The sequence below is a fragment of the Furipterus horrens genome, unplaced genomic scaffold (assembly GCF_987537825.1).
Source record: "Furipterus horrens unplaced genomic scaffold, mFurHor1.1.pri manual_scaffold_13, whole genome shotgun sequence".
In the NCBI taxonomy this organism is placed as follows: Eukaryota; Metazoa; Chordata; class Mammalia; order Chiroptera; family Furipteridae; genus Furipterus; species Furipterus horrens.
This window is the reverse complement of record NW_028327183.1, coordinates 18,785,562-18,802,641: the sequence shown is the minus strand read 5'-3', so window position 1 is coordinate 18,802,641 and position 17,080 is coordinate 18,785,562. Positions and strand designations below refer to the sequence as shown.

Genomic DNA, 17,080 nt, shown 5'->3' with positions numbered 1-17,080 from the left:
CAAAACTGACCTAATATTCATGGAACTTGTATCCTTTTCAAGTGCACGGGGTTCACTTACCAAAATGGAACATATTCTGAGCCATAATATAAGTCTCAACTTATTTTCAAGAACAGAAATCATATAGAATTTGTTTTCTATCACTGGTAGAACTCAACTATAAATCAGTAATTAAAAAAAAAAACTAGAAAATTCCCAAATGTCTAAATATTAAGCAACACACTGCTAACTAGCCCAGTGGGTCAAAGAAGAGGCAAAAATGGAAATTCTAAAATATTTTCAGTTAAGTGTTAATGAAAATGAAACATATAAAAACATGGGCTAGTGAGCACACAGGACAATTCTTAACTGGGGTTTACATTTTCAAAATGTTAGGTAAATGCAGCAATAAATCAAATGGAAAACACATGGGGTATTAACTTACCTTCCAGTCCATTTACATATAATAACCTCAGTGTATTAATGTGACATCTCGGTACAGGTTCCTTCCTGAAATACCTGAGCCCTGTATTTCCCAGGTTTTTAAGCTTTGGAGAAACCAGTCAGGTGGGATTTATATCTGCCTCAACATTACTTCTGTTAGAGGCATTCATTCTTTTGTTCTTTACTTGTGGCTCTTAACTTACTCTAATGCACCCAGAATAACCATTTCCTACTTTGCTTCATCATATTTTCCATCTGACTTTTCTTAACATAGAACTTTTAATAAAGAATAGTGCATACCTGTGTCATAACATACAATAAGCCTTTTGTTGTGATTGCCCACAGTCTGTGGCTCAAAATCCACTTCCAGCTGCATGGACTCTCCCACATTAAGAGTTCCAACAGACGGCTCTACAGAGAACGGCCTGAAAAACACAAGACACACCATCAGGACACATTCCTGACTAGTGTGAGGAGGGGAGAAGCAAATCCAGAGATCTAGATCTGCAGGTGGCTCAGTCCTGACACTATAATTCAGTGATTCCCAAGTAAAGCAGCCTTTCCCTCAAGGTGAAAGAACTTCACATTAAACTAACAGTAATAAATCAGCAAGTTTAAGAGAAACTGAAATGATGCAACAATATTCTTGTTTGTGTCCTTGCCATTCAGCCATTTTTTAACATTCATTGAGTGATTCCTGTAAGGGACAGATTTACAAATAATGTAACCTGGAAAAGAATAGGACCTTCAAAGGGATAAAAATCAAGTTTTGTGAGAGTTCAGAGAAGGAAGGGCTTCATAATAGAAAAATATATCCGAGTCCCAAAAGGAAAGTGATAACACAACTACATAAAGGTAACTTGAGGGCAGTTTAACAAAGTGTCTATTTAAAAGGAGGGAAAGGGATATAAGGGAACTACAAGGAATGACTCCATCACCTGAGGTTATTAGCAGGAGAGCTGTTACCACCTGTAGGCCCAAACAGCAAAGGAGAAAGAGTGGCTTTAAAACCCAAGAAGTTCTAAGAGAATGCTACCTTATGAGAAGCAGGGAGTTTTCTTTAGTCAAGACAGTCAGCCAGCCCAGGTGGCTTCCCAGGGAAGACACTAGGAGGGCAAGTGTCCTAACCTCGCCTCCTCCTGTCTGACTTTCTGCTGGGGTTCCCAATGCCTGAACTCAACCAGAAGCCAAAGGAGGGGAACCTGTTGACCTATGCCATATATGCCAGCCTCCTGGATGAGGGCAAGCTGGAGATGGGAGGAAAGCATTTGAAAAAGCAGACTTGGGACAAGTTCTGTGTCTTCAAAGTGGAATTTGGGCATGTAGACACTATGGGAAGGTAGACTGTATTTGGAAGTAGTTTTGCTTAATTGCCCTGGAAGGGAGTAGTAAGAAAGAAGCTGGATCTGATCATGAAGCACCTTAAATAATTTACAGAGTTCTTCCTTCAAAATAGGAAACTCAGCCCACTTAATTATTTTCATGCTCCATTTCACTTCTTTAAATTGCTAGTTTTTCAAAGTAATGCATTGTACAATGTGTCTGGCAGGCTAAGCTATTTCTGATTATTTACTTATATCAGAAACATTCCTTAAATCTTCCCTTAGATAAGGAAGTTAATTTCAGAAAACCTAAGCTTTCTTCTATGTGGGTACAGAGCTTATGGCAAAGGTGGCATTTGGTGGTGCCAGAGATTATTACTGCAGTACCTCTAGTGCTCACTCCCAGAGGCAATTATTGATTTCCTCTGGTGCTCTCCACTTGAATCTCCCTTTCCTTTCTGCATTTTTCCATTTCAATATTTGTCCTTTTCCCACACCTACAGCAGCAATCCTCCAATGGACCCTAGGTGTTGCTTCAGAGGCACTGTGGTGTAGTGGTTACAAGCCTGGAGTCAACAGAATAAGTTCAAAACCCAGTTCTGCCATGACCTTGGACAAGTCACTGAATGTCTGGTTTCCTCATCTGTATAATGAGGGTAATGACAGCACCTACTTGAAGTAGTGAGGAGTAAACGAGGTGATATGAGTAAAGTGCTTAGAATAATGCCTGGCGCGTAGGAAGTTCTAAAAAAGTGTTTATTATTATTGTTGTTTATTGGTATTTTTATCTCCCTCACTGGCAGCCTCTAGATGGAAGATGAGCCTGGGGATAATCTTGGGTAGTTAGATGAGTTCAAACTTTTATCATTATCCTCTCAATCCTTTATACTGCTCTAGAGATTTTTGTAAAAAAAAATAAAAAATTTCACAGGTCATACATAACTCATCAATATCTTGTTCAATCACCTTCAGTCACCCTCATGATCTATGCCATAAAGTTCAAAGTCCTAGGCATTTGGGGTCCCACACACTCTGCTCCCAAGCACTTTCTGCATTCTCATTAAATACATACATCTGTCCAAACAGCTTATACATCTGTCATATTGCAAGTCAGGCTGGGGTAGGATGGGCTGGGAGACTTGAGTCTCTTCACCCATAACCTCCCCTAATACTGCCACCTGCTCTTCCTTCCTACAAGACTGCACCCCCGCCCCGTATACAGATGTTCCATACTCTTCCCAAAGTCTCTTATCACAGCTCAGACTCAAAACCACCTCTTAAATAGAATCTTCCCTAATTCTCCCTCTTGATGATAATGTCACTTTCCTCCCCAAGGCTATAATTTCCTTTTTTACTTCTTACTTAAGTTCACCTTGTATTATAGCTAGTTTTCATGCCTGACTCTTGAAATGAAAGGGAAAGCAAACAAAATGCCATGAGTGCATACTCTATGCTGTGTACTACATGGGGCACTTTACATATGTCAATTCCTCTAATCCTCAAAAAAACCTTGAGAAAGTCAGTATTGTTATTTGCATTTTAGACATGAGAAAATAGATGCTCCAAAGGGGCAGGCAACTAGGTAATGGTGGAGGTTGGATGGAAGGAAGGCTTCAAGTTCAAGTTCTTCCTGTTTACCCCAAACCACCCCTGAACGCGGAAGCAACCTGGTTAGATGCATCTTTGTGTCTCTCACCACCCTGTGCACAGTTCCTTACTCACAGGAGTCTCTCAGAAGAGGTTGTCAAATTGAATTACAATAAACTTTTAGAGAGAAATAAAAATATCTGAAATCATGAATTAATGTTTATAACATCTGGGTAGAACAGAAGAGGAATAGACTTTTAGTTTCTCAAGAATTCTCAAAATTTCCTTCCTTCCTGTGGCCTCAGTAAGAATCTAAAATGCTGAGAACTGGACCCAGTTTCCTGGTTTGGGAACGACATAATCTACTGTAATATTTTCTTCTATCTTCGCCTCCCTGGTTCCTAATATTTTTCTTCCTACACTGACATGAAATGGCTTTCATTTTCAAATATGTTTTGGTAGAGAAAAACAGTTTTGAAATGATTGGGTAGTATTACATTGCAGAACCTAAGCTAATTTTCTATTAAAAAAAAAAAAAAAAGGTGACCCTTCTCTTGGAACTCCAGAAATCCAAATTCCCTACAGAGGTAACAGATACTTTCCTGTTGTGCTAATGGGTGGATTTATATTACACTAAATCTCTTCGGTATGTACAAAATCACCTGGGATAGCCATTGCTACTTAGAGCTGCCTAAGCTCTCTCAATAAGTCAGACGTTAATTGGGTAGAGTGTATTAAGTTCTGGTGCTTAAGCATTGTCTATAATTTAATTTTGTACTTCTTTTTACTAAAAGAGGACAGGCCAAACAGGCTATAAAATATCAACTATCATAAAATGCTCTTACAAAAAAAGTAAAAGTATTATTTCTCTTTCTACCAAAGCATTTGGTTTTGATATTACATCCTCATTAATACCAAATACTTGATTAGGGGGAAAATCTGGGTTTGTTAAAAATCATGAGCCATGAGGAAGATTTTAAGGGACTTTGAAAGACTTGTTCAATCCACTACAAACTGCTCTTAAGAACTAAAACTATTCCATCCAAATATCCAATATTTTAGCAGAAGACTAAATATTGGCTATATTAAATATTAAATATAATATTAATACTTTTCTTCAAATAAGTTTTTTTATTAACTGGTTCTTAACTTGGGGTTTTAGATTTTTAAATTGCTTCTTAAATCTTTCTACTTCACCTTCCAAAATTAATTCTTCTTTACTAGTTGGAGTTATTCCGCTACCTACTAGGTGTTAGATCAAATCTGTAATAAAGTTGAGAGTAAATGTTTATGTTCTCTGTATATTTTATAGCACGTTGCAGCTCCCTATATTAGTGTAAAAGACATTATGCTTATTTTATAGTACTTAGAGCATGTTTTTTATTTTAAATTATTGTAGCTTTTCCTTTGTGACATATTGTTGGTTAGGCATCCTATCAAGATTTATTGAGAACTTATTTAAAATACTTTGCTAAATGCTAGCGACACACAAATGAAGAGTTAGATACAACTCTTGCACTTAAGAAGTTCATATTCTAATGGCGGCAACAGACACAAAGTTTTATTTCTTATAATTTATATGAACTTAACCATTTATAAACTTAAATCATTATTTCAATGAAAAGAATATGATTTTTTAAAATCTTCACTAGAGAATTTCTTTTTTTCATTGTGCTTAGAGAGAGAGAAAGGGAGAGAGGAAGGGAAAGACAGAAACATTGCAGTGAGAGAGAAGCATCAATCAGTTGCCTCCCTTACTAGCCTAGACTGGGAATCAAACCCACAGCCTAGGTATGTGTCCTGACCAGGAATCAAACCTGCAACCTTTCAGCTACAGGATGATGCTCCAACCAACTGAGCCACACCAGCCAGGGCAAGAATATGATATTTTTAAAATGATTTCCTGTGATATATTATTTCTAAATGAATATTGACTCAAAAAGTAGATGCTTGGATTTTGACTGACTCCAAATTCTCAAACTATATCCACTGCTCTGGCATGTCTATTGACAACCACAATAACTGAATTAGTGGTCCCTAACCCTGTCTGGGCAACACAATCACCTGTGTATTTTTTAGAATGGTTACTTATCAGATCTGCCAGAGATTCAGATTCAACACAATGTGACCACAAATTCAATTGCATCCTTTTTCACTGTAACCATCACATTTCTCAGTTGTAAACAACAGAAACCAACAAACAGAACAGGGATTTATTGGAAGGATTTGAAGTAGCTCACACAATAGACAGCATGGTTAGAAAACATGCATCTTGTGGAAATAACATAAAACTACTATTTCATGCAAAGTCTAATAAGCAGGAAAACAAACATATTTCCAAACAGGAAATTTAATTGAGAGACTTAGTTACACAGAAGATGGGAATGATGAGAAGCCCGATTTAAGACAGTGAGATAGCTCAGGGATTAGTAGCAACCAGAAGGCATTTCCACCCCTGGGCTGAAGACAAAAGATGAAGAGGAAGTGAGGACCTGGCAGAAGCTGGAACCATGGGAGGCTGGTCTGACAGGAGCTGGAACCACAGAGAAAATGCACTTGCTTGCTGGGGACTCTGCTGAAGTCAGAGAGGGAGGAGAAATACTCTGGCTCTTCCTACCCTACAACCTCCTTCTTAGTGCCCCCAACTTGTCAAAGCCAGCTGGTGTCCAGCTGACTCAGGAGGCTAGGGGGCAAACACAGCCCCAAGGTGATAATGAGCATTGTAGAGAAAGGGTGAGGAATGGGTCTGAGGGTACAGAAGCCCAGAACTGGCCCTCATTTGTTTCAATCCAGGCTTTGCTATTAATTTACCAGGGGAATTTAGGTAAGTCATTTCCCTTCTCAGACCTTACTTCCTTCATCTGTAAGATGAGAATGTTGGACTATAGTTTCAAATCTCTTCATAATTCCTGGCTGGTCCTTAAATTGGCTCACCATTTTACCTTAGAAGTGTTTCAATATTAAAAGAAGATGATTCACATTCACAGTTATGGATGGAAAAGTTTGAGATCTTTTCCTGAAACTTCACACTATTAAATCGGTGGAGTGATTTTGTTTCACTTTAGGAGAATGTAATATGTAAAGGAATAGTCATTGATGAGGAGTTTTGAAGATTCAGCCAAACAGTCCAGAAAGATATGCTGCCTGCAGTTGTTTGCTCACCTAAGGTGGGTTCTCTTTTTCATGGAAAAACACCAATGTAACAGGAGGTTTTCAAAGGGTCTTATACATGGTGGATGTGGGGGGTCTTTAAAAAAAGACCACTTTGTTCTAAGTCATGGTGAGCCAGTTGGACAGCCTGCTTCCTTCTCCTTCAATCAGTCTCAGCACAAAATGACAAAGGCTGTAGGAGCATGATGGCCAATGTCAGGAGGCACTGATTTTCAGAAGAACTCTTCCTTTGCTTTTGATGGTTGATTTATCTGAAGTGATTCAGAATCTGCTTCTACATGACTAAGGATGCAGAAGGCTAGAAAGAGTATCTCTCCTACTCTAACAATGAAAACAAAACAAAACAAAAAACAAAAAAAACAGATAAACAGCAAAATCACAAGTTTTCTTGAACCCATCAGAAGTTGTAGGGCAAACAAGTGGCCTCAACTCTAAAAATGGACAATCTCCACCCTTCAATGAAGATGGGATATGTGCCAACTGTTCCACCCATAATAAACAGAAGTTCCTTACAAGCAGAAGAAACAGCGAGAGGGGATGGAGTAGAAGAAATATTTGAAGAGATATGGCTGAGAGTTTCCAAAAATGAAAAAAGATCCAGGAAGCTCAGAGACTCTCATTCAAGATTGAAACTAAAACTAAACAAAAGCAAAATAAATTCCTTAAAAAAAAGAAACTCACACCTAGACACATCATATTCAAAGTGCTAAAAAAACAAATATAGGGGTGGGCAAAAGTAGGTTTACAGTTGTGAGTACATGAAATACAGTTTATTCTTATATTAGTGTTTATTAATGATTGCATTATTTATTTGTATTACAACTGTAAATCTACTTTTGCCCTCCCATATAAGGAAAAAAATGTTGAAGACAGCCCAAGAAAAAGACATACAGAGGAATAAAGATAAGACTTATAGCAGACTTTCATGAACAAAATATAAGCCAAAAGACAGTAAAGTGACATCATTAAAGTAGTAAAAAAAAAAAAAAAGAAGGGTATATATTCCTGTCAACTCAGAATTCTATACTGTAGGGAAAATACCTTTCAAAAATGAAGGCAAGAAACAAGATGGCGGAGGAGTAAGTGGAAGCTACACTAACTTCCTCCTAGAACTAGACTGGATTTACAAAGTAATTTTGGAGAAATCATCTGGAATAACCAACCGAACACCAGCTGGAGAGAAGTCTTATAACCACGGAGAGACAGAAAAGGCCGCTACATCACAACGTGACCGGTAGGGAGTGCGGAGACCCAGAAGGGCTGGCTGGTGTCACACCGGTAGCAGCTGAAGGGACTGAGAAACAGCTCAGCAGCCGGGGATTCCCCCTGAGAAGGGCAGGGTCTAAACCCCCAGCTGAGCTTCCCAGCCTACAGCAACAGAGTGGAAAGTAAAATAGTATCCAGCTAAGAAAAGCGAAAAGCCACAGGGTTTCTTGCTAGCCGGAGAGAAACAGCTGGAGAAAAAGAGCTCTTAAGCGGATCACATATGAAAATATTCTGCCCCCACTTACCCTGGGCACAAGCGGAGGAAAGGCAGAGAGGACTGGAGACGCTTGGGGAGAGTTTGGTGTGGCGGCTTTGAGGGGAGAGCTGGGGAAGCCGTCGGCCGGGTCCCAGTGCTGACTCATCCCCAGTACTGCAGGTCCATTCCCCTCCAAGTGGCGTCAGCCTGAGGGGAAGCAAAAGCCCTGCCTACAGGAATTAAGCTGCCACACCCACGGTTCTTAAGCCTGACGGCTAATCACAGATTGAATAGATTAACAACTAAAGGAGTCAGACAAAGGCGGTAGATCCCTGGAAGTCTCCAACAGGCTGCCTAGGCCCAGACTGGTACAGGATCTGACGCCACCAGGGGCAGATCCAGGAAGTGCAGATCATTCTAAGAAGCACCAACAAACAATAGGAGTCACAAAAAATGGGGAGACAGAGAAACAACCCCCCATCGAAAGGAAAGGTAGAGTCCCCAGAAAGAGTGCTAAATGAAATAGAGGGGAGCAAACTATCAAATATGGAATTGAAAGCATGGATTATGGAGAAGCTCAATGAGCTCAGCGGAAACTACAAAGAACTCCAGAAAAACTACAGTGAACTTCAGAAGAACTATAAGGAACTTACTGAGAATTATACCAGCACCAAAAAGGACATGGAAGCTATCAATAAGAGCCAGGAGGAAATGAAGAATACAATCTCTGGATTGAAGAACACAGTAGAAGGAATTAAAAACAGGCTAGAGGAAGCAGAAGATCGGATCAGCGAGCTGGAGGACAATGTAGACAAAAACTCAGACAGTGCAACGAAACAAAAAAAGACTGAACAAGACTGAAGAGGCTCTAAGACAGCTGCAGGACAACATGAAACGTAATAATATCCGTATCATAGGAATTCCAGAAGGAGAAGAAGAAGAGCAAGGGATAGAAAACCTCTTTGAAAAACTAATGACAGAAAACTTCCCTAACATGAGGAGAGAAAGAATCATGCAAGTCCAGGAAGCACAGAGGGTCCCAATGAAGATGAACCCCAACAGGCCCACTTCAAGACACATCATAATTAAAATGCCAACATTCAAAGACAAAGAGAGAATCCTAAAAGCAGCAAGAGAGAAACAACTAATAACATACAAGGGAGCTCCAATAAGGCTATCATCAGATTTCTCAGCAGAAACACTACAAGTCAGAAGGGAATGGCAAAATATATTCCAAGTAATGAAAAACAAAGGCCTACAACCAAGAATACTCTACCCAGCAAGGCTCTCATTCAAAATGGAGGGTGAAGTAAGGAGTTTCCGAGACAAAAGAAGGCTAAAAGAATACATCTCCACCAAACCAGCATTGCAAGAGATGCTAAAGGGTCTGCTTTAAGAAGATGAAGAAACAGAGAGAGACAGAGAGGAACACGAGTACAAAGGGGGAAAATGACAATGAATAAGTACTGAAAGAAAGAAGGAACTTCTACCATTTGCAACAACATGATTGGAACTAGAGAGAATTATGCTTAGCGAAATAAGCCAGGCAACAAAAGAAAATTACCTTATGCTATCACCTGTTACAGGAAACTAATGAACAACACAAACAAATGAGGAAAATTGAACCAGAGGTATGTAAACAAGGAATAAACTAACAGTAACAAAGGGGGAGATGGGAGGGAGAGAAGGGGTAAGAAGGGGAAGGGTCTAGTCAAAGAACATGTATAAATGACCCATGGACATGGACAACTGGGTGGAGACTGAATGTGGAAGAAGGGGGGGCAGGGTGCAGGGAAGCAAGAGGGGGAAAAAAGTGAGACAACTGTAATGGAAAAACAAACAAACAGAAAAATTTTTAGTGGGGGGAAAAAATAAAAATATAAAGAATAGAAATGCAAGTTCAGTGAATATTAGAAGGACAAGGATTTTCCTTCACACTGTATATATTTTCTCCCTATCTGATCCCTCCAGAATTTGGCATTCTAAAGAAGTAAGTAATGACCTAAGTTTCTTTGCATAAAACTAATAAGACCAGTTGTTAATAGAAGTTTTTTGTTTTTTTTTTTTTTAACTAAGACTTTGAATGGAATGTCATGCCTAAAGGAGACATGCTTGGGCTTTGGTTGTTACCAAAAAGCCCTGAGCAACTGGGACTGACTTTCAAAGGTAATAAAAGTCCACGAGATAAAAGGCCTGGTACCTTGGATGGATGAGCGGTCCATAGCAATCTTTCCAGGGAAGGAATGAAGGTTGTTTCCTGAAAGATGGCTAGAAGGGACCCTAAGGCACAATGGAAAACCAGGAGGACCTGGAAAAGACAGGTGTTTACAGGCAAGGCTGAATGCCAATTATGTGGCTCAGCTTCTGTGCCCTGAAGGGCAGACTGAAGGTCACCCTAAATGTTCCTTGCGTAAGTTACAGCAAAGCAGAACTAAAGATCATAAGTGATCGCTTGCTGCTCTTGTTGTGTTTATGCAAATGAACAGGATAAATTAAAAATGAACTTAATGCAGTCCCTTTAATGACAAGGAGGGTAATCTCAGGGAGAAAAATCACGATTCAAGGAAGATCACAATGCCCAGTGGTAGACTATAAAGTAGTGCAGCTAACCGTCTTTAAAGTTTCTTTTCATTTAAAATTTGTTTTCATTTGAAAGTTAAACTATGTCTGTGGCATTATCAAAGATGTTTAATTTACAGGCAAGAAGAATGTCAAATGCCTTGCAACTGGATGTCTTTCTGATAAGACAGTCCTACAGATTTAGAGACTTGTATGTGGGTTATGTTACATAAATTAACATGTGTTTTCTGTTTTCAAAGGGCATAAGCCTACGATCTCATTACCTGAGTGATTGTCTGTACGTATAGGCCTCACTTAATCCTGTCTGCATTGCTGCCTCCTGAGACTCAATGGTTTGGCTGAACTAAGTGGCTGGGTTGGTGAAGAACGGGGTGGTCTGTGGGCTTCACTTTAAAACTGGTTTCTCTTTTCTATCCTAATGGCTTGGACAGAAAGAGCCCAGAGGCCTGAGAGGGGGGAAACCTAAAATATTTCCCTCAGTCCAAACTAAGTATAATGGGCAAAAGGGTTTTGGACAGGTGAGATGTACCTGGCATACCTTCCTCCAAAGAAGCCCTTCTTTTCCCTAATGTGGGACATTGAAAAATTAATACCTGTCTTTTGTCATCTAGTGGTTACGGATTGAATGATGTCCTTTAACCCTGTTGCCCCCAGAATACAAGGATGCCAGCCTGTTAAACCAAGCATGCCGTTGTCCAGAGACAGCCAACCAACCTGGAGTCTGCACGATCCTTCCCCTTGTGGGAAGGCCACCCTCCCCTCCACACCCCTACTCTTATTTGGGATTTCTTGACCCAAGGGTAGGTAGGACGACGACCATGTCCAGCTTAAAGCAGCTAGAGGAGCTCGAGACCTTCGTCCATTGTCCTTTATAAGATTGTAAAGGGTCTTAAGTCTGAGAGGGAGGGATTGTTATTTTTTATTGTTAAAATATTTAACTAATTAATTAATTATTTTTAAAAAAAGAAGAAGAATATATGAAAGGGTGAGGCAGGAGAGCTTGTATGTACGACCCATGGGCATGGACTTGGGGAGGGGATTGTTGGGGAAGGGGGGTCCTGGGCGGAGGGGAGCAAAGGGGAAAAAATTGGAACTATTGTAACAATATAATCAATAAAATATACTTTAAAAAAATGAAGGCAAAATACTTTTTATTAAATAGACAAAAACTGAGAGAATTTCCAGTAGGCCTGTGCTATAAATAAATATTAAAAATAGTTTTTCACCCAGGAGAAATATAACACTAGACAGAAACTCAGATCTACGCAAAACGGTTCAGAGATAGTGATGCTCTTGGGACACATGGAAGAATAAATACAAATTCCCTCCCAAGGGATGTGCCTTCAACCTGTGTTACGGCAGCCCTGCCACCTCCAATGTCACAGACCGAGCATTGCAAACTCTTCTACTAGAAATACCTAGAAAGACTGGATAAAATATAAGATACAAAAATTGCAAACAATTAAGGCAAATCCACAAGATTCAAAAATGAAGAAAAATCTGTGGCTCAGTGGATTAAGCGTCGGCCTGCAAACCAAGTGTCGCTGGTTCAATTCCCAGTCAGGGCACATAACTAGGTTGCAAGTCAGGTCCCCAGTTGGGAGTGCGAGTGAGAGGCAACCACACAGTGATGTTTCTCTCCCTCTCTTTCTCCTTTCCTCTCTCTCTAAAAATAAATAAACAAATAAATAATTTTAAAAAATAAAAATAAAAATAATGAAGAAAAATCTAAGAACCAGAGCCATAAGCCACTGAGGTAATGCTGGGTCTCCCCGGATTCCCAATAACCTTGAAGCCTGGGTTTTAACAGCCGATCTCGAGATAGTCGAGTCAGGGAATTTATAACAAAATCCCCATATAAAATCCTGGAAACTTGAAGGGCGGACAAACCATTCTCCATTAGCACAAGGAAAAATTCTGTCTTGGTTTTGAGAGAAAGCCGCAAAGTTTTTCTAGGGATTCAAAACTTTGGACATGAGTCTTATTCAGGTTTGGGGTTTGAATATGCACTATCAGTCCATGAACCCCCAAGCCAAAAAATTACCAGAAAAGTAATCTACATGGTATCATCTTTGTGAATCAGGAAGAATTCTGGAGAGATGTATCCTTAAATCAGCAAAGGATTCCACAGATAAAGCTCTTCTGAAAATGAACTCAGAATCCAGATCAGTATACACACTTTGTTTAAATCATAGAAAAGAACTTGAACCTCTGTGTTCGGTCCTCCCAAGCTGGTCATTCTTATTATAGCCCTACTGATCAGACACCGTTTTCAAGTCCCATAACAATTGTTCTTTCCCATCTTATAAGGAATTTCTTGAGGGCAAGGATTGTCGCATTGGACTTTATTTATATTGTCCCATGGTGTTTACTACCCTGTAGCCACTTCTCAAATAATCAAATGAAAATCTAACTCCTTCACTGATGTGCTCTTGAGCGAGTAATGCAGTCCCTCTATTGCTCTGTTTTCTCATTTTCAAAGCCTGCAAAAGCAGGTCGAGTTCTTACATCTCATCACTCTGAACTCTTCTTCTGCCTCCACTCTTTTATTTTAAAGATCTTTGTGATTACATTGGGCCCAGCCAGATAATCCAGGATAAGGTCAGCTGATTAGCAACCTTAATTACATCTGCAAACTTAATCTCCCTTTGTCATATAACATTACAAACTGACAGGTTCTAAGGATTAGAAGGTAGACATATTTGAGGAGTCATTATTCTGCCTACAATGGCAGTAGTTCATTTGAAGAAACAAAAAAAAAAAGAACAAACACATTATATAGTACTTGCTATGTACTTGCAGTTTAATTTATTAATTATTTCTCACAACAACTCTTTCAAGTGGCTACTATACTTTTCCCCATTATTCAGATGAGAAAACTGAGCACCATGAGCCGAAGAATATGGGCAGCCCTTAGAAGCAGGAAAAGACAAAGAAATGAATTCTCCCTTCAAGCCTTCGGACAAGAACCCAGTGAGGATCTGATCTACTGAAATGTTAGATAACAAATTTCTGTTGTTTTAAGCCACTAAGTTTGTGGTAACTTGTTATAATAGCAGTAGAAAACCAATACAGCCAGTTATAAAATTCTTAGTCAAAACAAATATGTTTATTAATAGATCCCCATGGGCCATTCTCTATGCTAAGTAGGACTCTCATCCAGCATTCCAGAAAACCTTCCATACCCAAACAGGTAACCTTGAAATTTGGTTTCCTCTTGAGATGAAGGGGAAATCTGCCCTACATTGGTGAGTTCTCCCAGCCTTGCAACTAAAGACTGTAACAAGCAGTTCCAACTCCACCTGCTATTCCAGCAAATTACTTGTGCTGACTAGATGCAGCTATAATCAATCAAAAACAAGAGCCAAAGGAATGCACACCTGTAAGTTGTGATGTGAAACACAGCGACTTTGTTGCCAATGTTTCGTACCAGCAGAATCTTCTGAGTGCTGTATTTGACAGGGCAAGTGGAAAAATTCAGCTTGTCAGGAAAATCGAGGATGGCTCGTGCACCTCTGGCTTTGATGGGTACAATAAACTTTTCTCTTTCAGTAACACAGGTCAACATGTGCGCGTAATCCTACAGGAGAAGTTACAATAATTATTTGTGGAAACACCAACATGATCAATATAACTGGGCAAGAAGTATGGCCATATGCAGGCATCTAGTAAAGAAATTAATATATTCTATGAAACTTTCTCAAGACAATTATAGTTGTGCTCTCAATGAAATACTCTTTTCTGACAGAGAGAACAGTTCAAGTGTTAAAACCTACAAGCTAACAGAAAGGTTATGCTTCATGTGTTTCCCAGATATTAGGGAGGTGGGATGGGAGATGGTTGAGGCACATTTTTGTTTAGATCAGAGGAGGTTCACACCAATCCCTTCACATCCTCCTTCTAACTATGCCTATTTATCCTTCCAGAACCCATGTTAGACTGATGGCTCCAATTAATGGTCTCTCTGTGCCCACACTCTTTACAATATGGCTTTCACTCCTCCATCACGAGTGTGTCTATTTCTCCACCCCTTGCTTTGACCAATGGAATGTGGCCAGTTGCAATCTGAAGCATCAAGAAGCTTTGGGCATTTCCAGTCTTGCTCTTGGAACCCTGCCACTGCCAAGTGAACAAGCCCTGTCTAGTCTCCTGCAGGGTGAGAGCCTGGATGTCCCAGCCATGGTCATGCTAGACCTGCCTTCAGCCCCAAATAGGTGAGAGAGCCCACCCAAGATAAGCAGAGTTGCCTACCCAGCCCATGAATAGGCCTAGTCAAGACTAGCTGAACCACAGTCTTGTGAGCAATAATGAATGTTTATGATTTAAGCCATTGAACTTTGGGGTGGTCGGTTATTGTACAACAATAGCTAATTGATACATAACCCAGTTTAAACCTCATCTCTTGTGCCATCACTGGCCATTCCAAATAAAAATGTGAAGGCCCTGGGTGTGTATTGTCCCCTGTCTTGAGTCTAATTGCAACAGAGATGCTGAATTAAGTCACACTTTATATCATCTCTTTAGATAGGGAAACAGAACTCTTATCCTCAATGTAGGGGAAAAAGTTAAAAGTAAACCCTCACCAACAAGCAAACTAAATGTAAAAGGAAAGTGTTAATAGTCCCCTCAAGAATAGGTCCACTATTAAAGAAATTTGTTATCTAAACCAGGTTTATTTTTCATTTTAAGTTTTCCCATCACTTTAGTGCTTTAGCTGCAAGCAATCTTCATAAATGTAAAGTCGACTTTGAACTTGAGTGTCCTTTTGGTAATCATGTAATAAATGGTACTCAGTGCAGATTTTAAAAAATTTTTTTTTTCGTTTTAGGCATAGAGTAGGAATGGGAAATCTAACATATAGATTAACATATAGACTTGGCCATGCACTCAATTTCATGAAACCCATAAGACAAGTAAAAAGCAATGGTATCCCAATTAGTTTATTCATTCAGCCATGCTTATTAAGTATTCAGGAGCCAGGCACTGAGCTAGGTCTGGGAACACAACTGAGTAGGACACTTAGACATGGATTACTTTGAGCTTATTTAATAATGGAGGAGACAATGAACAGGTAAATAAAGCATATCTAATATACAATGTAATACATATACAAATAAAGGTAACAATAAAATAACCAGAAACACCCCCACGACAGAGCCCTTACACCTGCAGTCTCTCTGCTTCCCTAACTCCCAATTCATACCCAGCTGTCCAGTGAGCATCTCACTGGTGCAAACTTAGCATGTCCCAAAGCAAAGCCCTGATTAATTCCCCTGCCTGAAATTGTGCATGAAGATGTCCTGCAAGGGGAAGGAACGGGGGCTGAATCCAGCCCACTCTGCTGGCTCCAACCACATCAGCCCAGAGAGGGAGCCTCTTTCTCATGCCCACAAAGGCTCCACAATGCCAACCGAGGGCCTGCTCATTGACCTTCCCTCCACCTAACGCTGTCCCTTCTCTGTTCCCCATCTCCATACTAGCAGCTCTATCTTTCCAGTGGCCTGGATTTAAAACCCTGGAATGAGGCATCCTTGATTGCTCTATTTCTCAGCTACTTAGTAAATCCTGTAGCACTGACCTTCAAAATATATCCAGATCACAATCACTTCTCATCACTCCACCCTGCCACCCTGGCCCTAGCCACTTCGATCTTTCCTGGGCTAACTGGACTCTACTTCAGCCCTTGCTCCTCTAAAGTCTCTTTTCCACACAAGGGTCAGACGGATCCAGTTCAGATGGAAGTCAGCTCAGCTTTCTCCTTTGTTCAAAAGCTCCCAAGCTGAGAGGGTTCAGGAGTGCTACAGCCGGGCACCCCTGTCATTTTCTCCCACATCCCCCTCCTCTCCTCCTTGCTCACTCGGTTCCAGCTACAGGCTTCCTTGCTGCTACTTGAGTTGCTAGAGATGCTCCTCCCTCAGAGCCTTCGAATATGATGTTCTTTCTGTCTAGAACATGCTTCCCTATAGTTATTCATCTATATATGTATATATATAGTTTGCTCCCTCATTTCCTTCAGGACTTTGCAAAATGGTCCACTTTCTCACCAAGGCCTCCCCTGACTGCCCTATTTTAAACTTAACTCTCCCTCTCTTGTCCCACCACTTCCTAGGCTTTTGTTCTGCTTTAGTTTTCCCAAAGCTACCTAACATATTATACATTTTATCTATTGTATGTCTCGCCCCAATATCTCCATATCAACAGGGATTCTGCCCATCATATTCACCTCATACCCCCAGTGCCTAGAACGGGGCCTAGTGCTTAATAAACACTTAACAAATATTTGCTGAATGCAGGAAAATCAGTAATATAATGTTGAGTGAGGAAAAATAAAGCACAGTAAAGGGGAAGAGAAAGGGAGTACTCTTTTATATAGGGTGGACAGGAAAGGTGTCTATGAGGAGGTGACATTTCAGCAGAGACATAAGTGAGAAATGAAGCCATGTGGATGAATGGCAATCTGAGTGAAATGTGATTCAGAGGCTGTGGCCAGAGGGGAACAAGGTAAGGAGAGGTGAGAGATATTGCAGGGAGGCTG

General features: G+C 40.2%; 1 protein-coding gene across 1 annotated transcript in view; it reads right to left on the bottom strand.

Annotated features, from left to right (window-relative positions):
• Window positions 1-17,080, bottom strand: part of HYDIN (HYDIN axonemal central pair apparatus protein) — a 280,489-nt gene that overhangs the window by 240,483 nt on the left and 22,926 nt on the right. The window contains exons 5-6 of the mRNA XM_090260317.1: window positions 13,926-14,125; window positions 724-848 (exon numbers count right to left, since the gene is read on the bottom strand). Coding sequence (XP_090116443.1) covers window positions 724-848; window positions 13,926-14,125 — 325 coding nt within the window. The remainder of the gene's footprint in view (window positions 1-723; window positions 849-13,925; window positions 14,126-17,080) is intronic.